The 27,755-nt window shown below is 38.6% G+C and overlaps 1 protein-coding gene across 6 annotated transcripts; it reads right to left on the minus strand.

Moving 5' to 3' along the window:
* LOC122640923 (protein REDUCED WALL ACETYLATION 1-like) lies at nt 1–27,622 on the minus strand. 6 transcript variants are annotated; one of them, XM_043834209.1, is made up of 17 exons: nt 27,360–27,622; nt 27,222–27,261; nt 24,823–24,914; nt 24,162–24,299; nt 23,998–24,054; nt 23,842–23,914; nt 2,789–2,947; nt 2,519–2,668; nt 2,150–2,405; nt 1,944–2,059; nt 1,732–1,818; nt 1,489–1,577; nt 1,316–1,378; nt 1,173–1,229; nt 882–991; nt 614–772; nt 1–195 (listed from the first exon to the last, which is right to left on the minus strand). In XM_043834209.1, the coding sequence occupies exons 2-17, from the start codon at nt 27,252–27,254 to the stop codon at nt 188–190; spliced, it is 1,647 nt and encodes a 548-aa protein (XP_043690144.1). In that variant the 5' UTR covers nt 27,255–27,261; nt 27,360–27,622; the 3' UTR covers nt 1–187. The 6 variants fall into 6 exon arrangements, 5 of the variants coding, with proteins under 5 accessions (XP_043690144.1, XP_043690145.1, XP_043690143.1 ...); XM_043834210.1 differs by having other exon boundaries at nt 1–204; nt 882–978; nt 27,360–27,621; XM_043834208.1 differs by having other exon boundaries at nt 1–204; nt 27,360–27,621.
* Nucleotides 27,623–27,755: the final 133 nt, after the last annotated feature.

A 27,755-nucleotide genomic window follows, 5' to 3' on the forward strand; every position in this document is an offset into this window, starting at 1 on the left:
ATCAGTATGAGTCAATACTTGGTGGTGCCAAGCAGAATATTAGACTTAGTCTTCAAAATTGTTGGAAACACATTTGTCTTTCATGTAAGATTCACAAACCATGGCTTCCGAGTTGACTGGTTTCACAATTTCAGAAATTTTCACACTCCAACAAGAAACGGACTTTGTAACCATATCTGATCTCTATTTAGCCATCTGTCGTGCCTGATAGGAACATGAGATAGTGATCAGGATTCAAACATAAAAGCATGAGCTCAAGTGTTTATGGAGAGGATAATAATGCATAACACCATAGTATGTGCAATTACTTTCTGAGAATTGAACAGCTGAACCAGGTATTCCAGGAAAACTTTCTTGAACGAGCACCAGCATTGCAAGTTCCAGCGAGCTTTACTGGAATACTTAATCAAGAAAAGTAAATTCCATATGCGACTGAAATACATGACATTGTGTTGACAATTCACAGTGTGGTTCACTTTTTCTACCACGATGTAATGGTCATATGCTTAGTACTGTCATATGTACTCCCAGAATGGTACCACAATATAACTCTTCCTTTTTTCCCCTCATAAATTAGATACTGGTTTTATATAAAGTGGTTAAATTGGCATACTGGTGTTTAACGAATCAGAAGAAGGATTAATGAGATGCAATATAAGCACAATCCAATGACAGCTGCACCAATGAAGTTCTCTAGAAGCCGCCGGTTGTTTTTTGTGGGTATAAAAACTGTCTTCAGTATATTGGTCAGTTCGTAGAGCCGGTATGATATCTGCAGAAGCAAGTGGAGAATGAAGGCAATGAATGAAGAAACTAAAGAATAATTCATCCATATTCATTTTCAATTTTTACATCCCACATTTTTTAAGAGACCTTCTTACCGAGACATAGATAGCAGTCGTAAGCATGAAGTTTAGCAACGGGTAATCTGGAATAAAAACAAGGAGCCATTTTGGCTGTCCATTTGGCATGCTCGATCTGCAGATTGTTCCAAAAATATATATATATATATTAGGGCTTTCCTATACTATGCATGCACAAGGCCAGAATAATTCCAGAGACGGCATCAATAGATCGGAAAACCATACAATTTCTTCGATCCTTTTAACTACATGTGCTGCCATCTAGATATATCCAATGGAAGATAATTTGAATTTATGAAGTCTGCACACCTCAGCCAGATATGAAACTGGGAAATGTAAGTCTCCAGTGTTATCTTGCCAAGCCACCTAATAATCAAAAGTAAAATAAATGAAGAAAACTGGAAACGTAGAAGTCTGAAGCGTTAAAGTAGAGCTAGAAATGTGGAGCTTACGCAAACAGGGTCAAAGAGAAACTGCGGAGCTGCTGTGTGAAATTTCGCAAGCAAATGTAAACACTGGACCAAAAACAACAAGAGCAAGTAAGAGGCAAAAACTACCCTAGATACTCATTTTCAAAAAACCAGAAGTTCATAAATGCATACTGTAAAAAATCCCCAATACGCACGTTATGGGAATCCACGAAGTGTAAGGATGATACTTATTGTATGTAACCTTGTCCAGCTTGTAAATAAATTCATACCACAAATAACCAGCCTAAAAGGAGAGAGTATTAGACGAGATCCAAAAAAATTATTAGAACAGAGAACTCTTTAAGATTGAAAACTATTTTTTTTTTTAAAAAAAAAAAGTGTAGGGGAGAAGTTTATCATAGTAGTATATTCAGCAGTCATCGGGTTATGCAGCTCACTAGTAAAGAAACTGCCACAATGCTTGTTTTAATCGAAAGTCTTTGCTTGCTTTCAGATTCCTCTAGCTTCTCCATCCACTTCTCAACCTACAAGTTTTTTTTTTGGGGTGGGGGAGAAATTGAAGATTTAGCAACAGGTTTAACTAAGAAAGCTGGTAGTGCGAAAATGATGTTAAATTCAGAGCTGCAGTAATAAGCATAAATGCCATTACCGTGGGATGATAATAAGCATAAATCATTCCAATGATCCAGATATAACGGTCAAGGCCTGATCTGAAATGCCATTCATGTAGGCGTGGTGAATTTTCTTTTGCTGGATCAGTGTAACCTGCCATAAGAAAAAGTATTATGCCTATGGCCAAACCAGCATATCAACAATGTGACAAGTAATGAATAAAGATCTCAATGAATTACAAACCTAATAGGAATGCCAAAGGACTCCAGAATAGGTCAAAAACTCCAGGGACTTCCCAAATCAAAATAACCACCAAAAAGCATGCTATAATCTTCAAAGCCATCACAGATCCTATCTCGTTGTATTTATTAAAAATACCAAGTGCTCCATACACCATAACAGTGAAAAGCGTGTGCATCGGGCAGATATAGTAGAGCATATAATCATTATTAAGAACAATACAGCAAAATGCCACAAACAAATTTAACCGCCACATCATCTGCAATAGAACAAAAGAAATTTTTTCCTGTATTAATAAAGAAAACCAAGATGCAAGGAAGAAATATTCTCTTAAAAGCAAAGACGACAACATCTATATAACCATCAATTCACCTGAGCAAACCGTGCAAGACTAAAATCCTTCCGAATGTAGTAATAAGAGAAGTTCCCAAATCCAGTCATCCAAACATATGCAGCAATGAAGACACGTATTGCATTGTATATCTCCGTGGCAGCAAAATAGTGGTATATTAAAAATAGGACCTGGTAAAAACAATAAGAAGAAGGGCATTAGAAAAGGAAGGGGGAGGGGGGGCTGGGAGGAAGGTAGCCTTCCTTTATCTTGGTAAAGGAAATTCTATTCCATGGACAAGGAGCGCAAACCTGCATCCATCCTCTCCACTCCTCAGTTTGATGCCGATTCAAATATAGTAAAGATTTTCCAGAAAATGCTGATTTGTCATGGTGCCGCTTGAGAGAAGTAATAGCTGAAACTATGATAAAAAGAAAGTAGAGAAACAGAAAAAGGTCGCGATTGTACTTCTGTCAAAGGGAACAGAAAATTATACAGACACAATATTAGTAGACTGTATTTTGATGTAATTTTCATCGCTCATACCTAAAAGAAACTTTAAAATAAGAGAGGTGAAACAATGCTTCGTTAGGAATAAGAATTTACTAAAACTGCCTGAAGTACTTATAATGAGCCAAAGCACCAAAATACAAACGTATTCTGTCTTGTTGTTAAGGTTGGATAACTAATTATGATCTATGTGTTCCAAAAAATGAGGACATATCATCAACCCCTGCTACTCAAGGAAAGAAATGATGAACCTTGAGAAAAATGACTCGAGAATTATAAGTGCCAGACAAGAACTCTTTAAGGGGTCGTATGGCATTGCATGTAAAAGATGATGAAAGAACATAAAGTGAAGACTTCTAAAAATGACAATTAGTATGGAGGGTTACCTAAGAGAAGGTACAAAATACTAGTCATTAATGGCAGAACGAATGGCAGGTTCTTCTGGAGGTGAGCATAAGTGATTGATGCAGATGAAGTAGAGATTTATTTGTTGTTACAGAAAACAACAGCAGCAGGATAGCACTATTTCAAAGCCTATGGCAGCAACAAAGAAAGGGAAAATAGACTATCAGTTAGAAGAGAGAGGGAGGATAATAGGGAGAAAAAAAAAGAGAAGGAGAGAAGATCGTTTTGGGTGGGGGGGGGGGGGGGGGGAGGGAGAGAGTACACTCAATTTTCTAAAACAGAAAATCTAGATCCATTCCATTCTAATAATTGGGGGAGGGTGATTCCAAGCTTTAAAAAGAATAGAAGTCTAGTCAAGATAAAATTCCCAAATTGTAAAAACAATAAAAAAATATTTTAAAAAAACTTATAGAAGAACTAAAAGACTGCATAATCCTAAAAATCTACTAATGTATCCTACATAATCTTATCCATCTACTTAATCCAGTGTATTCCTTAATACCAACTTTTGCGCTTACAAAAGAGGCCCATTGCATTAATTAAACCAAAAAAAAAAAAAAAAAAAGGTTTATAGATCCCAACCATGGGCCAAAATAAAGTATTCCAAGGCCAAATTGGCTCAATTGGACACCCTTAACTGCATCAATTCCTCCAGTGTTGAAAAAACAAACTCGTCCTCAAGTTTTATGGTAGGGTAGAATCAACACCACTCGATCGGCATCCTGACCAGTTGCCTTGATTTAACAATTCGTCACTTCTCACAAAAAAAATCAGAGATGATGTTGAAGATTTGTTGCAGAAGAAAATTTTCAACATGTTCGTTCACAAAAGAGTCGATTGTCATTTGCTCCTCTTCAACATAATCTTCTGTAGAAGGCTCTTGATCTTCGATCAGATCATCCACCAATTTACCTTCAACTCTGATCATGGGCTCCTCTTTAGTGTCTTCATCATCAAAGGCTTCCTTAATCAACTTGCCTTCAACATGTGGTTGTAGAGCTTCAAGTATAACTCCAATTTTTTTATTGAATCACCACAGAAGGGTCCGATTGGAGTCACCACCAAGAGGGCTGGAACTGCATCACTACAATCCAAAAGGACAGCATCACCACCAAGGTTGAAGTCAAAACTCACTTTTTTTCAATCATTCGAGAGTCTAAAACCCTTCTCCATTATTTATAACTGCATGGAAACCAACAAAATAGGAAACCTCTAGCATGGTAGGAGGATCCCTTACAACTTAAGTCTTCCTACAAAATAGAAAATATCTAGAACATTACAAAATAGAAACTATGGCCGGATTGTAGCATATCTATCCATCCCTAAAAAATAGAAAGAAGTCACAAAGTGAAACCCACAATACCCATAGTTGCTGGAATATCTTTAACAGGATATTCCCCACTCAAATCTCTTCTAGATCTTCTAGAATATCCCCCAAATCCTCCCTATGATATGTGTTACGAAATCATGAAATCAGAATTAATATATTTAGGATCAGAGAAGAACAAGAAGAAGAGACATTGCATTGAGAAAAAAAGAGCAGCCCACGGTTTCTGTTTAGCTTCCTCAAACGTGGGCAATATATTGTATTTATAAGGGAAATTTACGAATACCCCTCTGTGGTATGTACTTTTTACCGATGCATCCATCTGTACACACTCTTTACTCATACCTCCCTTGCTTTTCATATTAATTGATAAGTTAGTCCAAACCGTTAGTTGTTCCCGTTAGTCACAAACAGGATGTATTTTATAGAAAGTTTAGGACCAAAATACCCTTGATAGGCTGCTTCACCTGCAACTCTTTTTCTCTGCTTGTAACTCTTCTTCCCCGCCTCCGACAGTGACTACGTCATCCAACTTGCTAACCAAGCTCGTCGCGGGTCGTCACGTCTCGTCGCGGTAAGGCTGTGCACTGGTTTGTGTATCCCACACCCATTCGCCCTTCTCAATCATTCAACTATCCGCTGGAGCAAACCAACTCTTTGCTGCTGTGATATCTCTATCCCCCACTTCGCGGCTACAACCCCACCACTAAACTCAGCCTCTCTCTCTCCACTGTTCCCTCTTTCTCCACTGCTGTTTCTTCTCTTTCAACCTGCTCTTGACTTAATTTTTGTTTACCTCAGATCTATCATCATCTGATGTGGATGACTCTTGTAACAAATTTGGGAGAAAAAGCATGATTCTCTCTATTCCCTTCATCTCCCGTCTCCCATAATCCCTGGCTGTTTCCTTGCATCGCCTCACTACTTTGAACACAAACACAAACCAGAATAAGCAGGCATAAGTTTTATGGTTGTTGCATTACCCCCTTCCTCCTTTCTCTCCTCTCTGCTTTCTTTTAGCTCTCTCTTTTTCTTTCTCATCTTTCTTCTATGACATTTTGGGGAGATTTAGATAAGAGATCAAACAGATCATCGGATCCTCTTTCCCCCTTATCTCACTCGAACCAAACTTTGATTGAGTTGGGCATTGTTAGAACTTGTTTCTGCGGCTGTGCTTCATATCATCTCATCAATCTCTTACATAATTTTTTTTTTTCTGAATTTTTGTCTAGGTCCAGAATGGATCTTATCTTATTTGTAGTCATTTACCAGGTATCTCTTACATTAAACAAATCTCAATCTCCAACAACACTTGCACTCCATGTCCATGCTAGTCATACTCCAAGTCTAGAAAATCGTAGTAACAGAGGGAAAAAGAGCGGAGAAGAGAGTATCAAATATAGCTTTTGTTATGAAATTATGATTACTATTATGAGGAAGGGCCACAAAACGAAAAGCAATAACAATGGTGGAGCTGTTAGGGCTTCCGCTAGAGGTGGTCGCCTGGGAGGTGTGGAGGTGGAATTGTTAAGGCTTCTGCCCTTCCTTCTTCTCCTTTTTGATTTGGGAATATGGTTCAAAGTTTAAGTTAAAAGTTTGAAGGGCAATTTGGTCAGTTCAGTTAAAAGTTTAACATCTAACGGGAACAACTAACGGCTTAGACTAACTTATCAATTAATATGAAAAGTAGGGGAGGTACGGGTAAAAAGTACGTACAGATGGATGCATCGGTAAAAAGTCCATACCACAGGGGGGTATTCGTAAATTTCCCTATTTATAATAAAGTCAATTAGTTACAAAGACTGTAGTGCTCCACACTTACATAAAAGCAACACTACTACACAAAACCACAATACTAAACATCACCATGACTAGTAAACATAAACCTACATACTAGCACAAATTATAAACGTCACCAGTCACTCTAAAACACCACTATTTTACCAAATGTCGCCATATTTTCAACACTCCCCCTCAAGCTGGAGCATATCTATATCCTAGGTTCCAGCTTAGAACAGTAAGACCAAACATAAACTGTAGAACCAACTTGAAGAGACACAATCATAGAATCCAGTGGTAAGCAATAATAGAACCACGGCAAAATCATCTTCCAGGCACATCACTGACACAACTACACCAATCACTAGCAACAACAGCAGAGAAAAATCTTAGTGCAAATTAAAAAAAAATAGCAATGAACAAAATAAGCAGCTGAGAATGCCAACCGCAAGCCAGAATACCAAACCAGCAACAACATCATAAGCCCTTCGTAAGGAAGGCAAGTAGTAATTTTCATAAAGAAGACAGATAAAAGAACAGCATGGGTTGCTGTGAACCACAGATAATAGCATAAGATTGTTGTGAACCACAAATACAGCATAAGGTAGCAGCAAACCACAAATACGACATAAGGTGGTTGCGACGGCGAACCACAAATAGAACATAAGGTAGTTGTGAACAACAATAACCATCTTTATAAAAAACCTCATTGATGTTGACACGAGCAAATAATAATAATCTTCAAATTGATGACACTATGACTGATAATTGAGTTGATAATAAATAATAATAATCTTCAAATATCTCAGATAATAATTTCCAATCTCCCCCTCATGTGTAGCACTACACGTAGGCAGACAATGAATGAAAGGAAGACAACAAAGAATAACCGATCATCATATGGCAGCAACAACTAGCACCAGCAGCAAAAAAAAACACATAACCAAGAATGTCAGCAGCAAATATGCATTCTTTCGACCAAATCAGATCTTGTAGATCACCATTGTAGTTACATAAATCCCAGATTTGACCTCAGACATCAATCGTTGAGAAACTATGGCAAACAGCAAGTCACAAGGTCCATCAAAACTATCAGACAGCAAGCTGACCACGTCGCAAGGGTATGGAGTCAATATGTTAGCAACCAAGGGATCCAAGGGATCGCTATGGACCCACAGGTGACAAGTAACTCAAATTGAATGAGTAGTGGCAGTTTTGTAACTATTACAATAATATTGGACCCTTTGGGGCAGAATAATAATTAAAGTAAAGAAGGGAGGACAAATCTGTGATTTCAGAGCAGGTAAAGGTTAAACAAAACAGAACTAAAAAAGAAGGGGTTCTAGAATTTCAAAACGAATAGTAGGGATAATTTAAAACGGGGTATGAAGGAATGGGCTCTTGAAGGAATAAAAGAACTGTCCGTAAAACTAATTAATAGAGGTAGGTATTTTTCTACCGTACGTAAGAAACAGATCCAATGAACCCAAACCACAATTGAGCTGTAACATGATGAAAGGAAGGAAAACAGAGTTGAAACTCTTAAGAGCAGCATCGCCCAACCCTGGTGGACAAATTCATCCCAGAAGGTACTACTATAATGGAGGTGGAGTTGGTGCGCTGGAAAGTTGCAGGTCAAACCAGAAAACAGAGCAGGTTATATAAACTGATGAAAAAAACAATAGGTAAGGAAAAAAAACTAAGAGGGAATGATGCCAATAGTATGAATACCAAATTCCAGTGCCAAGTAGTGCATAACAGAGAAGATTTGAACCAAGATAGCAATCTGAATTTGGGTCAAAAAACAGGGGTACCGCCACTAGTAGAAGAACCAGCAGAAAACATCAAAGAGCCAAGCTCCAGTAAATTTTATTATGATTCATTAGAGAACCAGCAGTAGTCAGATCAGGACTGTGAAGGAAAACAGCAACCAACCAAACTGAAGCAGGTAGATCAGATATGAAACATCAATAAGAGTTGCCACAGGAGAGAAAACTCAAGAAAACCATCAAGAACAGTTGCCACAGGTAGAGAACATTAGGTATAGTTGACGCAGGGTGAGTCCTATATATATATATATATATATTTTTCTTCATGGATCTGATACCATGTTACAAAATCAGAGTTAATATATTCAGGATCAGAGAAGAAGAAAGGAAGAAGGAAAAGAGGAGAACCAGGAGAGACACAGAGAGAGAGAGAGAGAGAGAGAGAAATGTTACACGGGAAAAAGAGAATAGCCCATGGTTTGTGCTTAGCTTCCCTAACTGTGGATAGTATACTGCATTCTACCCCAAAAAAAAAAAAAAAAAAAAGATAGTATATTGCATTTATAGTAAAGTCAATTAGTTGCAAAGACTGTAATGACCCACACCCACATAAAAGCAACACTAAAAAAAATTACCACAATACTAAACATCAGTATGACTCATAAACATAAACCTAATTACTACAACAAATTATAAACGTCACCACTAACATTGAAACACCACCATACTACTAAATGTCACCATATTTTCAACAATCTGCATCAACAAGTGATTGATGCAGATCAAGTAGAGAAGTATTTGCTGTTACAGAGAAACCCAGCAACATAATAGCACTATTTAAAAGCATGCGGCAGCAACAAAGAAAGGGAAAATAGGTTATCAGTTAAAAGATAGAGGGAAGATAATAGGGAGAAAAAAGAAAAGAAAAAGGAGGGATCATAGGAGAGAAAAGATAAGACAGGGAGAAGATCGTGGGGGAGGGAAGGTGACATTCCAATCAATGTTCTAAAACAGAAAATCCAGATTTCATTCCATTCTAATCCTTGAGGAGGTTGTCTGCAAGCTTTAAAAAGAAATAGAATTCTAGTCAAGATAGACTTCCCAAATAGTAAAAACCATAAAACAACACTTCTAAAAGAACTAAAAGAGGGCCTAATCCTAAAAATCTACTAATGAAACCCACAAAATTTTATCCATCTACTTAATCCACTGTACCGCTTAAATCCTAACTTTTGGGCTTATGAAAGAGGTCCATTACATTGATTAAATCCAAATATAACAAGCCCAAGACCCAAAGAACCCAACCATGGGCCAAAATATAGTATTCCAAGGCCTAGTTGGCCCAATTGGAAACCCTTAACTGCATCAGTCTTTTAGTTGCAGGATATTTATGTCAGACTCTGTTTTGGCAAAAAGAAGAGTGTTGCCATAGTTATCAAGGCGTCGCCTTGGCGTCCAGGCTCCTTGGTCGCCTTGGATGCCTAGATGGGCACCTTGCCGCCATGGCAGTGTCGCCTTGCTTTTTGACAGTCTAAAACACCATGGTCGCCTTCCCGCCTTGATAACTATGGAACGTGCTACATAATAGGGGGCTCAAGAAATGTATGGTACATTGTTCCTGCTTTTGTATTGAGAACCATAGAGAAAAATTACAATGGTTCATCAATCATCACAAACATTACTGCATCTGTTTTGACACATTCAACCATGCTTTGTAGAGATTAGGTTCATGATAGTGGCGAGGGATACAGGGCTGTTTTGTGGTATTCTTTCTCTCTCCATACATCCATACACACTGCTGCTGGATTCCTCATCCAACCGTCCTTTTTATAATTAATATATACCTTTAATATGATATTTTCTTAAATAAAGAAAGATCACGTTCAAGAGATACTGTACTCTAACATTAGCTAAAAAAGCATTGTCTTAAAATCTTTATTGTTACAAGTGGACATACAATGTTTACTGCATTTCTAATTAAAATTGAGAATCCTCGGAAATGCTTGATAACAATGATTTAGGCAATGGAGGTGGTTCCTTTCTTCTCCTAAGGTGTTTCAATTGACAATGAGATGGCACATTCCAAAGCTAATAGTTATATGCTAAAGGAAATATCCGTCAACTAAAGAGACAGAAATCCGGAATTCAATGGAGATAAGCAACCAGTTGTGTTATGAGCTCAATGCATATCATCTTTTAGGTTGAATGTAAGAGACCCTCTGATGTAGACAGGTTCTTGGGCCGCAAGTACAGCCACAAGAACCAAGGGGTCTGGCCCATGATCCTACAAAAGTGGACCAGAACCATGGGCCATCGGGCCAACCAGCCTTGGGCCGGGCCAGACATGCAACTGGGTGTTTTCTGGTTCACCAAAAACCAATTTGTGGGGGACAGCTGGCTGAGATTCTTTGCTAGTTTACTTTCTAATTTGGTTCACCCTAGAACTTTCTATTTTATTTGTTAGCTATGAATTCAGTTAGCTTAGTGTGCAAGTCTCAAAGTTTCCTTGTAAGAGACTTCTAGTACTTTCCTTTTTGCTTACTTTTTATTTTCTATTTTAGTAAGTATAAGCTATATGTATGCGAGACCATAGAGTCTCCCCCCACAATTTATGAATGAAAATTGAAGCTTGCTTTGCGCAATGGACTGTGTAATACAGTTAGGTGAGAGGCCTTGTGGATGAGATGCCTAGGAGAGAGAGGCTCGATTCATTTATCCTTCTATCTTCTCTTCCCTCCAATCGATACCCTATCTCTTCTTGCATGTTCTGAGTTTTTTTCTGTATAACTGAGACTAATTGAGAGCTATCTCCTTCAGATCATTAGAAGACAGCCCTATTTGTTGCTGCGATAGAAGAAGTCCAAAACAGGATCATTAGAAGACTTCCCTATTTGTTGCTGCGATAGAAGAAGCCCAAAACAGGCCTGTGGTTCTGTTTTCTTCAAAATCTGTTGCAACTTCAACTCCATTGATCTGTGCATCCAGCCACCTGTTGCGGCTGGAATTTGGAAGACTGAATCAATACTCAAGATATGCTGGTTTGGTGTAGATCTGATGGCTGGGTTTGTCTATAACACATTACTTGCTAATTTCTGAACCAGCTTTCTAATTTCATGACCTGCTCATATCTCAGGATCTGACTGTCATATTAGACTGAGTTTTGGAGGTTTGTTCCGACCTGTTGGGCCTCCATTCCAAAGGAATATGGCCCCCATCCAATCCTTGTGGTTACTATTCTGAACATTGTTTGTTTTCTGGTTATTTGGGCCTTGCTGATAACCTGCGACAGGCCTTCTATAGCTGTTGTTAGTTATTCTCTTTGGTTGGGGTTATTCTAAATCCTAGCTAGATATTGTTAGAGTTTTATAGGGTTACTTTACCCTATTGTTCACCTACTGTTGGGTGGTTGTATATGTATTGTTGCTGAGATTGATATTAGTATTCTGATTCGGTTGTAATTGAGATCCTGTTCTAGGGTTGGGTCACTTGCAACTTAGCTCTACATTAATTGGTATCTGAGTTATGGCTGAGGGGAGTTCCAGTAGCCCAAACCAGGCTTCAGAAGCTACTGATCTTCATCTTGTTGAACATAGTTCGAAAACTTGTCTCGTTACGGTGTCTCAACCAGGTTGAGACAATTGAAATCTCACCAAAACATTGCATTTTTTTTTTGTTTCGTTTTGATGTTTCGGTGGGCAAATGGTCATAGTTGGCTCTGATACTTTAGGGAAAGTTTGTTTTAGGCTTCATAAACATATTTAAATCTTCAAATTGTAAAAAAAAAAAAAAAAAAAAGCACCCTTGGTTGCTAGTAAACGTCGAATCCTTATGTAATATTGCCCTATTCTTCACATTGTTTGAGTGCTATGAGACATAATTGGCAAGTAAAACAAGTAAATTATGCAATAATGTGAAGACACATAATATTGAATAATTATTTAAAAATCAGCTAAAAACTTAAAGTAGAAACTACAAAGTACAGTGGACAATGCGTATTACATTGACACCCAAGTATAGTGAACAATACATATGTCATAGACACCCTAATCTTCCATGTCCCAACAATACACTACTGTAAGTTTGTGACTGTCTACTGAGATGAACTATGACATGCTGGATCAAGTCCACTCATGGTCCAATGGAGCCGACGTGCATTGTCCTCCGTCTGCATGACATATGAATGTCACATCATAGTGTTCAAGAAGAAATGAGAGTAGTCCACCACAGCTGTCCTGTAAATGGTCTCATCTACATAATGCATGTAATCTATCCTAGGGTATAGGTCACCGTAATATGAAGAACCAGCCATTGAGCCACTTTCATAAGATGGGAATGGATGCATGTATGGCTGATGTGGCAGGAAATGATCTCTTTGTAGTGATGTGGCAACCTCCAATAGTGTATCAATAGTATTGAGTGGTGATGTAGCAAAAAAAATAAAGATTGCAGGCTTTTCGCCCTTCTCCAGATCGTAACTCATAAAATAGACGAAGTGAAGTTGAAATTTCAAAATGAACTCGTGAGATAGGGGCTTTTTATATATGGGTTTGTGTCATTTCCGCGCTATCGTACAAATGGTACTGAAATCTCGCCAATATCTCAGTTGTCTCAGTCAAAACATTGCATATCTTATCTTTCGTATAAAGTTTCATCTCGAGCAGGTTGAGATATCCCAGATTCTCGAGATTTCGCCAAGTTTTTGAACAATGTTGTTGAAGTGGTTCGACAGTTGACAGAAAGGTTGTCCACCATGGCGCAGCGTTTCAACTCATTCACTTCACAAACGGGGGGACAGCAGCAATCGACAGTCAATCGTGCTCCTCGAAAAGCATAAAGGACTATACACACAGCAGCCCCCAATAGCGACTACAATCTAGCACATTTTGATCGTGATACAAATCCACGGCAGTTCGATGACAAGCAGAAGGTGAAGCTGGAATTGAAGGACTATAACGGGAAGCTCAACCCACAGTAGTTCCATGATTGATTATGTGCACTCGATGATTAATTCGATTGGTTTAACCTTTTGAAAGAGCTTAAACTGAAGTTGGTCCGCACCAAACTAGTGGGGACAGCAAGGGAATGGTGGCATAAGCATGAAGACAAGTTACGTCATCGCCGACAAGAACCTACTACATGGGAGAAAATGAAGGATATGTTAAAAGAAAATGTATTCACCCCAAACCTTTTGACGAAGGCTCCATGACAAGCTTAACACCCTTCGTCAAGGGTCCTTGCGAGTTGAAGAGTACATGGATAAGTTTGATGATCTACTCTCGCGTAAGGGTTTGGATGAAGATGATGACTAGCTACTTTCTCACTTTCGATTGGGGTTACGAGCGGATATCCGTGACAAGATGGGGGTGACCAACATCTTTAGTTTGAACGCTTGTTTTGAGAAGGCAATGGATGCTGAAGATTTGCTCAAAGTATAGCTCAAAGTATCTACTCAAAGCTTCAAACTACCATCCAGAGATGCTAGAAAGATTTTCAGCAAGCAAGCCAAGTGGATTCCCTACCCTGCGCTCCACAAGTTACAGCGGATAGGGGTAAGGCTCCTATGCCTAATGGAGGTGTTACAAAGTGCTGTAACTGCAACGGGTTTGGACATTTTGCGAAATTCTGTCCGCAACATCACAAAACAAATTCCGTCATGGCAGCCATTGAATCCAACCTCGAGATGCTAGTCTGTGAGCCCCAAGTAGATGATGACTGGATTATTAATGCTACTCTTGAGTGAGAGGATTACGACACTACTCTAGATGATGATAATGATGACGAAATCTATGAGATTAATGTCGTCAATCGAATTCTGATCGCTGAAGCAAAAGGTGAAGACTGGCGTCACCATTGCATATTCTACACCTTGATGGACAAGTGGATCGCCAACCACAAAAGTCATAGTGGACAGCGCCAGTTGCATTAATGTGGTGTCACAAGCCTTCGTTATTGAAGGAAAACTGAAGTCGGAATCACACCCACAACCATACAAGGTATCCCTCCTCAATAACGACACCTTAGAAATTAAACAACGGTGTCCAGTGCTTTCAAATATTTCTCGTTATAAGAAAGACGTATGGTGTGACATCATACCTATGGTGTTGACTGATGATCTACTTGGACGACGTTGGATATATGACAACAATGTGCTCGTGGGAGGTACCAAAACTCAGTGTTTCTTTGACTTTAAAGGTAAACCTTTAGTGTTGAATCCACTCAACATATGATGAAGTTGAAGCTTAGAGCTGCCCAAGCCAAACGACAACAAATTCTGAAATCTGTAGTCAAGAAGCAGTCGTCAAAATTTCCACATGGCAAGACATGGCAAGAAGGTGCAAGTACAAGCAAGGGCAGCGTGCGAAGCAAAGGCTACTAGCCTTACCTCATCAAGAATTCTTAGCAACCAGCGAAAAAACGGGTTTAATATTACCACTAGTTACCAAAGAAGTTGAGCCTGTAATTGAAACTAACTTTCCCAAACCTATAAGGGAGTTACTTTCTGATTTTGCAGATTTGGTAACAGATGACTTGCTCGATGACCTACCACTTATCGTCTCAGCCCTATTGAGCATGCCGAGCTCGAAAGACAAGTGGAAGACTTGCTACGTAAGGGATTTATCGTGGAGAGCATGAGCCCATGTGCTTTACCAGTACTCCTTACTCCAAAGAAAAATGGTACGTGGCATATGTACATTGACAGGTGAGTCATCAACAAGATAACCGTTAAGTATATAGGTTTCTGATTTCTAGACTTGATGATATGTTAGACATGCTGACCAGTGCTACCATCTTCTGCAAAATTGATCTGAAGAGTGGCTATCATTAGATACGAATCTGCCCCGGACATGAATGGAAGACGGTGTTCAAGACCAAAGAAAGACTATACAAGTGAAAAGTTCTGCCCTTCGGTCTTACCAATGCTACAAGCACTTTTATGCGAGTCATGACACAAGTGCTCTGACCATGTATCATCAAATTTCTCGTGGTTTACTCATAGTCCGAAATCTCGCGAGATCTCGCCGAGATTCTCGGTTTTTCGTAATACCGAGTCAAGATGGGCATCGAGTGGCAAAAGTGCAATTTCTCGCCGCCGAGATCTCGGTTGTATCTCGTTTCGGGTGGGTATATAAATAATAGGAAGAAAAATTCAAAATCTCTCCAAGATCTCGGCGAGATCTCGGGTCATGGGCATGGTTTTGGGTCTGGGCCAAGGTGATTTTGACCCATTTAACTTATTAAAACCAAGCCATCTCGACAGAACTCGCCGAGTTCTGTCAAGAGGCTCTTTACTCATCTTTTAGCTCTCTCTTCTCACTTCTTCTCTCAATTCCTCTCTTCTACCCTTATTTTTTGCTTGGATTCAAAGCTTTGGAAGGTGATTTTGCTGCCAAACTGAAGATTGAAGCTCACTTTTGCAAGATTGATCAAGTTTTTGAAGGATTTTTGAAAGGTAACTCATTTTCCCTAAATCTATTTTTTTTCAAAAAAAATTGATGAAATCTTGGTAGATTCATGTGATTTTGAGTTATGTTACACAACTTTGGCCGATCTATCACTTGATGGAGGCTGAATTTTTTTTGGGTTATTAAATTTTTTATTATAATTTCTGGAAAAAAAATGAATTTTTTCAAAAAAGAAATTAAAAAAAATAGGATAAATACTTATTGTTTGGATGTGATTTTGATATATGTTAGACAAGTTTGCATGCTCTACAGCCTCATGGAGTCATTTTTTTTTTTCACCCATTAAAAAAAATATTATTTTTTTTTCAGATTTAATAATAATATTATTAAAATAGTTAAAAAATATATTAAATTAAGGAAAAATACCTGTTTTTGTTGGAAAATTATGCACAACATTTGTACATAATGTCCAACTTCAAATGATGATACATCATTATGTTATAATATTTTATATTTGAAGGTATAATTATTCTTAATAAAAATTGTAAATATTATTTTTAATTAATAAATAAATACTAGAGTTCGGGAATAAATAAGAGATAGGTATTTGATTGTTCTAGTAGCTTCATATTATGTTTAATGGTTATGAATACAATACTTTAAGTGTTTAATACTTTACTTTAAGTCTGTAATAGCTACTAATACATGTTTTTTTATGTAACAGTGTAAAAAATAAGATATTTCTTACACAATGGGGGATATAGCATGACTACATAGGGTCCCGATGTCTGAGGACAAAAAGAAGTCAAAGTGTAAATACTGTGGAAAGATTCTAAATTCTGGAGGAGCAACTAGGTTAAAGAAACATTTGTCTGGTCTGAGCAAGGATGTTGTAAAATGCCGAAATGTTCCGAGCCAAGTGAAACTGGCAATGGCACAAAACTTGAGAGGAGTATGAACAAAGAAAGCTGAGAGGGAAAGACAACAAATAGCTTTTGATGAGGCAGTTCTAGAGAGGCCTGGTGTAGAGATCCGTGGAGGAGTAGGAGATGATATTGAATATAGGCCTACACCTGGTGAGTTCAAATCAGAGGCTGAATGGAGGATTTACCAGCAGACTTTGGCAGAGAGTAGGCAAAGTTTTCATTTTGAGAATATAAGAGCATATGAGCAAGCAAGAGGAGCTGGTAGATCTGGCTCAACTGCACCAGTGCAACAAGATGAGAGGAGGAGGAGAAGTACTGGCACAAGAGATATCCCACGGCCCCAAGCCCGACCACGAGCATGTTCCCCAAATACCATTTTTGAGCAGGATCCATCTACCTTTAGGCAACAAGATGCCTTCCAGCCAACCATCCCGCAAGTGTTTGGTGGTAAACAAGAGGAAGCACGGAAAGCCTTCAGCAAGTTCATGCTTTACAATGGCATTCCAGCTAATGTAGCACAAGGAACATATTATAATGCATTCCTTGACGCTGCAGAGAGGGCTAGCCCATGATGGAAGGGGCCTACACCATATGAGTTATATAATGTATATTTGCCAAAAGAGGTAGAGGAGTTAAAAGAGTATATGGAGGGTCTGAAGCCAAGGTGGGACATATATGGGGTTACTCTTATGGCTGATGGTTGGACTGGACCTACTAGACAATCCATTATAAATTTCATGGTGAGTTGTAATGGGAAGACTGTCTTCTTGAAGTCTGTTGATGCATCAAAGCATGTAAATGATGCATCATACTTGTATAAGCTACTGAGGTAAGTGGTGGAGGAAGATATAGGAACAAAAACGTTATCCAAATTGTGACGGATAACGATTCTAATTTTAAGAAGGCTGGAGAGAAATTGATGAACAAGAAGAGTAAGAGGATCCGCCTCTTTTGAACTCCATGTACAGCCCATTCTATTGATTTAATGCTGAAGGACATGGGGAAAAAAGCTTTGGTGGCTGGTATGGTCAATAGGGCCAGGCAAGTGACCAATTTTGTGTATAACCATGATTATGCTTTAGCCATGATGAGGGAAAAATGCAAAGGGGATTTAGTGAGGCCTGGTGTCCCTCGATTTGCCACCAATTACATTGCATTGAAAAGCTTTCAGACGAAGGTGGTAAGTCTGAGGTCAATGTTTGCAAGTGAACAATGGTTTACTTGGCAAGGTTCTAGGACAGAAGAAGGGAAGGCAGCACAACAGACCATTACAAGTGATCAATTTTGGAAGAACTTGTATAAATTTGTTGCCATATTAGAGCCAATGGTGGCAGTACTAAAGATGGTTGACACGGAGAAGAAGCCTACCTTGCCCCACATATACGTTGCCCTGGAGAAGATGAAGGAAATGGTCCGAGCTGCAATACCCCCAAGTGCTCGGTCATACTTAACATCATTGATGAGCGATGGGAGAAGCACTTGAGTCATCCATTGCATAAAGCTGGTGAGTTCAACACTTCAACATACTTTAAACTTTATATGAGTTTTTACATTTACATATTCAAAACTCAAAAGTATTAAGTCACTAACAGCTTCTATTTGTGGTTTCCCCTTTACTAGCATATTATTTGAATCCAAAGTACCAGTACTCGCATAATCTTGGGCTAGACACGGATTTGTTACCGGCGGTTGAAACTGTTATTGAGAAGTTGGAGGTCAATGCCAAGACACAATCTGACTGCAATGATGAGGTGAGAGTATGGGACTTTGGTACTTTGGTAGTAAGTAAAGAAATGTAATTACTAAATAGCAAATACTAATGCCTCTAACACTATTTGAAATTTAAAATGAAAATAGATGAAATTCTTCAGAGAGGCCTCAGCAAGTTTCAGTCGAAAAGCTGCAATGGAGGGTAGATAAAAGTCAGACCCTGGTAGGTGGCAATGTGGCGTGACATTACATTTATGAATTATAATTTTATCCCTTTAGAATGCACATATTCTTAATATTCTATGTTTATAATGCAGCTGACTGGTGGGTGCTTTATGGTACAAGTTTACCCAACCTGAGGAAGGTAGCCGTCAAAGTGCTCTCACAAACTTGTTCATCCTCTGGGTGCGAGCGCAACTGGAGTAGATTCGCATTGATACAATCAAAGAGGCGGAACAGATTGGGTAGTCAACGACTGGAGCAGCTGGTGTATGTGCATTATAATATGAGACTAAGGATGAAGCACATACGTGAAGAATTTGAGAACAATGACAAAGATCCCATCGAACTAGCCAACATATTCCAGGAGGACTCTGATGATGATGAGGCTCCCCTATTCCAGTGGGTAAGGGATCGTGGTGTACCAGAGATGGATGAGCCTGGAGGTAGGCCCGACTCCACCATTGCGTCCGTAACCGGTACAGATGTTGACGACTATACGTCGCAAGAGGGGCGTGCACATTTAGAGTCACCGAGACCTTTTGAGGATGCAACAGGAATTGCTCCTGATGATGATGATGATGGTGGTGGTGATGGTGATGGTGATGGTGATGACCCTACTGGTAGTGATAACCCTGCTGGTCGTAGTGGTAGTGGTGGTGGTGGTGGTGGTGGCATGCAGAGTGGTGGTTATTATGATGATCGTCATAAGGGGATGCGCGAGCAATACCAGCATGAAGTGGGAATGCAGGAGGACCCTGTGCATTTCACAGGTGAGTCTCAGTTTACACATGCCACACAAGATCAAGACCATAGTGGCCACAGCAAAACGTACAAGAGAAGGACGGGTCGCAAACACAACCAACCTCAGTATGATGACACGAGTATGAACACCATGCTAGCAAATTTTGGAAGCATGAGTATGGATACTGGTAGTGAGCATCAGTCGTGGCAATCATATCAACCTCATCATCACTATGATTATGGCCAGGAGAGCACCGGTTCTAAATATAGTGCCTATGGTCAGTTTGGCCAGTCAACACATGATTCCAGCATTGGGTCCACATTCCCAGTCCCATACATTCCTCAATATGACAGTAACATAAGCAGTGGATCTAACACTTCATGGCAACGGTCTAACGCCACTGTGCAACAGCTATACCCTAGGATAGGGGTCTTGACATATGTGGATGAGAACTCTTATATGAATGCTGTGGAGAACTATATGCAACAGTAGAGCAACAATATGTCATGGGAAGACTATGTGGGATAAATGGGGAATGAATATGTGATGATAGTTGTAACTTGTAACATTGTTAAGCTTGAGCAATTTGATGTATCACTTATTCACTTTAACATTTGTAATGCTTATTAAGTTGTTTTCCTATTAATTGAATGTTTTGTTTGAGTCCTATATACATAAATTATGTCATTAATGTATATAGTATGCTATTTTAATACATCGTCGCCTACCAACTAAGGGTCTGATGTAAAAGTCCTATTTGGACTTTGTTTTTGCAAAATCTGATAATGCCATTGTGTTTAAATAGCCTAAAATAGGCTGTATACTGATTTTCGGACCCAAAAGAGGTCTAAAACCCACCGAGATGGGCTTCCGAGTCGGAAAAAAAAAAAAATACACAAACTCGCCGAGATCTCGGCTCAACTCGGTTTTGGGTTGGGCCGAGATGGCTCCGAGACCCGAGTTTTCGAACCTTGGGTTTACTTCGACAACATTCTTATACATAGCAAAGGCAAGATGAACACCTAGACCATTTGAGGCGTGTGATGAGAGTGTTGCATGCTGAAAAACTCTTCATCAACCTAAAAAAAAAATGTTCATTCATGTTACCTAAGGTGGTTTTTCTTGGCTTTATTGTGTCATCTCGAGATGTGGAAGCTGACCCCGAGAAGATCAAGAGTGTGGTAGATTGGCCTATTCCCAAAACTTTGATTAAGGTGAGAAGTTTCTATGGCCTAGCATCATTCTATCGTCATTTCATTCGGAATTTCAACGCTATTATGGCATCTATTACCAAGAGCATGAAGAAGAGTAAAGGCAAATTCAAATTACAACAGCTGCCACAAAGGCCTTTGCACTGATCAAATGGAAGATGATAGAAGCTCCAGTGCTTCATTTACCCAAATTTTAAAGTATCTTCGAAGTGGCCACTGGCACATCCTATGTTGGGATTGGAGGAGTTTTGATGCAAGCAGGGCATCCTATCACCTAAAGTGAAAAGTTGAATGAAGCTAAGAAGCGATATTCCACTTATGTCGTGATTTAGATTCTCAAGCATTGGAGGCACTGCCTCATCGTTAAGGAATTTATACTTTATTCAGACCATGAAGCTCTGAAATATCTTCACTCCCAGAGGTCCATAAGCAATCGACATGCCAAATGGATCGCTTATCTCCAAGAGTTAATTTTTGCCTTGAAGTACAAAGCTGGAAAGGAGAACTAAGTAGCTGATGCGTTGAGTCGGAAAGTGCTTACGTTGAATACCTTCACCACCCATAGCACCAGCCTTGATCACATGAAAGATGAGTATCTATCTGATGCTGATTTTTCTAACGTTTATGAAATTTTACAGCAAGGAAGTACTGATGCAAAGTACTCAATACATGATGGTTTTCGTTTCCTAGGGACACATCTGTGAATTTCTAACACATCTTTGAGCCAGCACCTTGTTCGTGAGCTACATATGGCGGCATGGGTCGACACTTTAGCAAGGACAAGACCTTGTCACAAGTGGCTGATTCGTACTATTGGCCACGCATACAGAGAGATGTTCAGCATGTTATACAGCGATGCTGCACATGCCAACTTGCCAAAGGAGAGAAGCAGAACACAGGTTTATACTCACCTATACCCATACCACATGCATCATGATTACATATCAGCATGGACTTTATCCTCAGCTTGCCATCAACACAAGAGCGGCACGACTCTATTTTTGCAGTGGTGGACAGGTTCTCTAAAATGGCTCATTTCATACCATGTCGAAAGTTGTTCGATGCGAGCCATATAGCCAAACTATTCTTCAAAGAGGTGGTACGACTACATGGACTGTCGGAATCCATTGTGTTTGATCGTAATGCGAAATTCATAAGTTACTTTTGGAAGACCTTATGGATGAAGACTAACACAAAGCTGAAATTTTTGTCGGCATTCCACTCTCAGACAAATGGTCAAACGGAGGTTATCAATCGAAGCCTCAACAATCTTCTTTGTTGTCTTGTTCATGATCATGAGAAGACGTGGCCCTCAAACCTTGACATTGCCAAGTTCTCCTATATGAACTTGTAATTGACTTAATTTTGATTTAAAGTTTGGAGGTTGTAATTTAGATTTAATTTGGGTTAAGAGACAATGTAATAGTTAGACTTTGGGAGATTTGGACCAAAGATTATTGTTTAAATTTAAAGACTTCCATTGTGTTTAAGAGAATGGTTGTGATTAGATACACTTACTACTGTATTTGAGGCTATGTTGATTTACAATTGGGTTCACACTCCGGTTCCTTTTCACTAAGACTATTGATCTTGTGGACCGTTAACGACCTAAACTCCTAGATGGATTTGGGGGCGTTACAGATTCTTTGTTTGTTTACTTTCTAATTTGGTTCAGCCTAGAACTTTCTATTTTATTTCTTATCTATGAATTTAGTTAGCTTAGTGTGCAAGTCTCAAAATTTCCTTGTAGAGTTGTAGGGGACTTCTAGTACTTCGCTTTTTGCTTAGTTTCTATTTTCTGTTTTAGCCAATATCAAGCAATATGTATGCAAGAACATAGAGTATCCCCCCCCCCAACGATTTACGAATGCACATTGAAGCTTGCTTTGCGCAATGGACTGTGTGATACAGTGAGGTGAGAGGCCTTTTAGGTGAGATGCCTAGAAGAGAGTGAGAAGCTTGATCCAGCTATCCTTTTATCTTCCCTTCTCTCGAATCGATACCCTATCTCTACTTGCATGTTCTGAGTTTTTTTTTCGGCACAACTGAGACCAACCGAGAGCTATTGTTGGTGCTGAAATCTCCTTCAGATCAATAGAAGAGTGTCCTATTTGGTGCAGTGATAGAAAAGCCCAAAAAAGGACTGTGGTTCTGTTTTCTTAAAGAATTCTGTTGCAACTTCAACTCCATTGATCTGTGAATCCAGCCACTTGTTGTTGCTGGAATTTGGAGCACTGAATCAACACTCAAGACCCCCACTTCAATGCTGGTTTGGTGTAGATCTGATGGCCGGGTTTGTCTATAACACGTTACTTACTAATTTCTGAACCAGCTTTCTAATTTCATGAGCAGCTCCTATCTCAGCATCTGACCGTCATATTAGGCTGAGTTTTGGAGGTTTTGTTCAGACCTATTGGGCTTCCATTCGACAGGAATAGTGGCTCCATCCAACCATTGTGGTTACTGTTCTGAATATTGTCTGTTTTCTGGTTATTTGGGCCTTACTGATAACCTGTGATAGGCCTTATATAGCTGCTGTTTGTAATTCTCTTTGGCTGGGGTTATTCTAAATCCTTACGAGATATTGTTAGAGTTGTAAGGGTTACCCTAGTGTTCACCTACTGTTGGGTGGTTGTTTATGTATTGTTACTGAGAGTGATATCAGTATTCTGATTTGGTTGTAATCGAGATCCTGTTCTGGGGTTGAGTCACTTGTGACTTAGCCCTACATTGCCCTCAAAATTCCTGGCATTACTCATGTTGTAAGAGTTCTCTGTCAATTTATCCACCAGCACTGCGAGGGTAATTGCAAGAAGACTACGTTCTACAGCAGCCAGAAAAAAGGTATAAGCAGAGGAATACCAGAAGCAAGTTAGCATCACTGAAGAGCAAAGGTAAGGTTCAGTAAGATTCAATTATAAGTGATCCTAGTCTCCCTTCTCCCTTCCCTTTTCTTATTTCTTCTTCCTTGTACTTCATCTTTCTTAACATAATCAGGACAGTAAAATTAACAACTAAGAAGAATCTCTCAAGAAAATAAAACTAAATGATACATTTAAGGGGCAGGCCACAAATGGGTAAGTTGGCAAATGAAGTTTTTACACTCTTTACCTTGAATTTAAAGTCATGCAACTTTTAATGAAGCAATATATCTTTGTGTTAAGTGTTTCAAGGTTTATTAAGGCACTGAAACAAGGTTGATTTCTATTAGATGTGTGTTGCTATGTTTTCTTTCATGGTGTTCAAACAAATTACATGTATGCAGTTGTCAAAGCCAATTACTTCCCTCAATGAGTATCCATCATAAAGTAATCATGAAAAATCATGGGAAGAATATAAGCAGAGAAAAGAGAGGGGCACCTTAGTGGACTCTGGAAACAAGTGTGTGCGATCACAAAGGTAGAAATAGATCAGAATAACTCCAAATTCAGACCTACATGGTGTTGCATGATTCTTGTGAGAAATGATGAGGCATCAATTGGATAAGAACACTGTTTACCAAGAACAATGGCTTACATGGCCCTCAAAATTGCTCGGTTCTCCAGCAAGAACAAATCATCCATAGTTAGAAACCTAGATAACCATGGCAACCCAAACAGAAAATAAGTCGGGCTTCCATCAAGGCTCAAGTCAAAATTCTATCAGGATAAAGTATTACCAGTTGTCTACTGACCACTGACCTGATTAGGTTTGCCTTGACTGATGAATAGTGAACCCTTGCAGATGCTGATCTTGTAAGGCCCCCTTCCAGCAAAGTGGCTCGATCACCATCCTTAATTGTCTCATCACCCAATTCAACCAGATTGGAATCTGAATGGCTGCTATCCGGAGAAGTATCAAAAGCTTGAGTGGGTACATTCATGAGCCATATAGGAAGTTGGGAGAAGTGGAGAGCATGCACGCACAGGGCACAAAAAGTGTTTCAGAAAGTATAAACATAACAATACAGCTAACTTGTCCAGCTATGATGATTTTTAACAGAAAAAATATTTATACATATAATTTTAAAATAATATCATAATAAATTATAATTTTATATTTCCATAACGTACAAATGGTTCCTTGGTGAATCATTTACAAGTAGAAACAAATCTGGGTTCTCATACAAATCTAGTGAGTCGTAGACTCACAATAACTAATGAAAATAGTAGCATTACACTTCTATGAACTATTAACTGTGGTTCATACAGAAGCAAGTGAAAATCTCAAAAAAAAAAACAGCTCAGATCAGATTTTAGTAATAGAAGGCAAAAGTGCTTAATTATTCTATACAAAATAATATCACAGTCAAGCAATCGCAAGCAAGATTCTAAAGTCTCTCAGGTGTAACAAATGACTTACACTTTGGAAGGAGATGAATACTTTCTATATTCCAGGATCTCCGAATATATCCATGCAATCAGTACTGGGGCTATTCCAAGCAAAAAAGAAACCTGCAACATAGTCAAATTAAAGCATGACTAAATATTTCAATCAAGCTTTAACATGGAACATGTACCGAAAAGAGAAGAGAAGCACCATATAAAATGTACCTACACTCAAATACAGGCATGAAAAAAAATTATGGTGGACAAATAGAGGTAAAAATATTGAAACTTAACAAATATGTTTGTATTTCATGGACTTCACAGTTAATTATAATAAGGGAAAGTGGCCCAATGGTGCTTGTGCACACAACCTATAGGGATATGCTATTTTTCTAACTCTTTTTTCTGAGGAGAAACAGAGCCATTTTGGTTTGGTCAGCGTGAAGGAACAAAGCTTTCAGTTGTCCTGATAGCGTCATCAAGATAATTATTCCCCACAGACTTTTCTGTGGAGGGATTGAACTGCCAATTGATCCAAGGAAATGTCACTAGGAAAATTATCCCATACCTTTCTTTTTTGAGTTCTTCATGTGAACTCCAGACATTGCATTGTAATCATCCTCCATTCCTGCTCATCTCTAAATATGCATAATTCAGTCTCTAATCTAACTGAGCACCTTAGGTACCATAGTTGTCAAGGCGGCAAAGCGACCAAGGCGCTAGAGGGGTGTCTAAGCGCTTAGGCGGCAAGGCGGGCAACCAAGGCGCCCCCAAGTGTTATTTTTTTATTTCCCCCTTTTCTAACATTATTTAGTATGCTACAATATTTTAGTATGCTACAATATATACCTTATATCATCAAAAATCAACATTAAGCCACATTAAGTCACATCAAGTCATCAAAAATCAATATTAAGCCACATCAAATCATCAAAAATCAACATAGAACTAGAAGACAACAGAACTGAAGAAGCAAGCTATTGGAAGTTTGAAACAATCAAACATACATTTGGTTTATACCGTTCTTAGAAAATATGATCTTATCTTTAAATAATTAAATTGTCCTCGATTTAGAAAAATGTTCTTGTTCTCTAGGAAGTTTGACTAGTCAAATGATTTTATTTTTAAATGAGACTTTTAGTATTAGGTAGAGCACAAAACCAACTTTCCAACAAATCCAAAATTTCTTAAATTTTATTTATATTGAAGAAATTATGTTCCGGTCAAACCTTGCTATGCGCGAATACTATCAAAATTGCTCTGAAAGAAAATATTTTTTTAAATATCAAAACAAATGAATATTTTACCGCACTTTTGGTGTTTAGCAATTTTTTACCATATTAGGATTTATAGAATTTTTAGATTTGAGAAAAACCCCAACATTAGAAAGTTAAAAATTTTACCTACCGTCAAAAATCCAGTTTTTGTTCTTGAACTGGGGGGTTGAATTTTTATCCTTTTGGAATTTTATTTTTTAACTATTTTTATTGGATTCAAATAGGGGGGTATTTGCTTATTTATGGATAATATCTTAAGTAAATGACATACCAAATATAAAAACGCCTTGCAATAAGGCGGAGGTCGCCTAGGCCACTACAAAACCGCCTGGTCGCCTAGGCGGCGCCTTGACAACTATGTTAGGTACCACCTCATTTAGTTGAAACAGAATCTCAATCACCATCAACCTTGTTAGTTATTATGCAATGGACTCCATTGAGTAGAATAATTATCTCCATTTCGGAAAACTGATATCTTTCTTAGGGTTTGTTACATTTAGTTGGCAGAATGCCCACTAACCCATCCAAAAAATATTTCATTTCTTCTCTATTTTCCTTTTCTTTGGTGTATCACGCAATTCTGGCACTTGTATACAGAACAGTGCCGTCACAAGCAACATTAGATCTTAACCTTATGTTTTCACTTACTTATGCATGCTCTTCTTTCCCAGGGAAATAAATATGGAATATTAACAAAATGCTCAGCATCCAACACCACATGTGAATTTACTTCTGGTCTTGTCCTCCAAATCAACCAAATTGAAAAACACTAACATATTTACAGTAGGAGAAGCTATAGTATAGTTCAATTAGGGTAATCCGCTTACTAAGTGAACAGAAAAACCTTATTCAGCTCACGATTTAATCATGTTTCTATACATTTTAGAAAATAAGCAATGGTTGAGTCCGGATCAAAAGTATATAAACAGGTCCAATATAGTTAGAAAACATACGCCTCAAGATCAAAATGTCCCATGGATCTCTAATGGGAAATTCACTGAAAGCTTCAAAAAAAAAACTAATTTATATAAAAAAACAAACAGAAGTCAACAAGTTCTACTTCAACATTCGAACATCAACAGCCCACAACCACGTAAACCAAGAAAGAATAAATAGAAAAGGAATTCTGAAAGTAAAGGGAGTTGAAGAAGCGTACCTGACCCGTCGTCACAGGACCAGAAACCACCATTTTCTTTCTGTAAATCGAGTAACAGGAAAACATCGAAATTATTACAGAAAGAAATAACAATTCAACAGAATAAGGTAGCGAGATCAATGGGGGCAAAGAGAGTACCAGTGGAGAAGGCTCTGAATCCTGTTGACACTTTACAGTGACCTCTCCGAGATTGTAATTAAAACGAGAAGAAAACCATCATAGAATCGAAGTGCCTAGGAGATCTGAATTTACAAGCAACATCACCAACAACGACAACTACTACAACAACTATGACTAGACTTTGCTTCAAAACTGAGAAACTGTTGGGAGCCACGTCGCTTTCTCATAGGGAAAGGCCAACCGAGCGTTGATCCCTGCTCTTCCCTTTCCTTGTTTCACAAGAGAGATACTCAACCAGACAGTACTCAGAGAGAGACGCGGAGGTGAACAACAATTTCACATATCCGTACCAATTTAATAGTCTCCAATATTGAATCTTAAGTCTTAACCGTGTTTTTTCCCAAAAACAAAAAA

The sequence above is a fragment of the Telopea speciosissima genome, chromosome 9 (genome assembly GCF_018873765.1).
Source record: "Telopea speciosissima isolate NSW1024214 ecotype Mountain lineage chromosome 9, Tspe_v1, whole genome shotgun sequence".
NCBI classification, from domain to species: domain Eukaryota; kingdom Viridiplantae; phylum Streptophyta; class Magnoliopsida; order Proteales; family Proteaceae; genus Telopea; species Telopea speciosissima.

What these genes read in the sequence shown, in the direction of transcription:
- LOC122640923 (XM_043834208.1), bottom strand. Translation starts at nt 27,254, where the DNA reads ATGGTGGTTTCTGGTCCTGTGACGACGGGTCAG. An exon ending in AGTGGAGAGGATGGATGCAG is followed by an intron (nt 2,669 to 2,788) that starts GTTTGCGCTCCT and finishes TGTTTTTACCAG; the next exon opens with GTCCTATTTTTAATATACCA. An exon ending in CAGTTTCATATCTGGCTGAG is followed by an intron (nt 992 to 1,172) that starts GTGTGCAGACTT and finishes TATATATTTTTG; the next exon opens with GAACAATCTGCAGATCGAGC.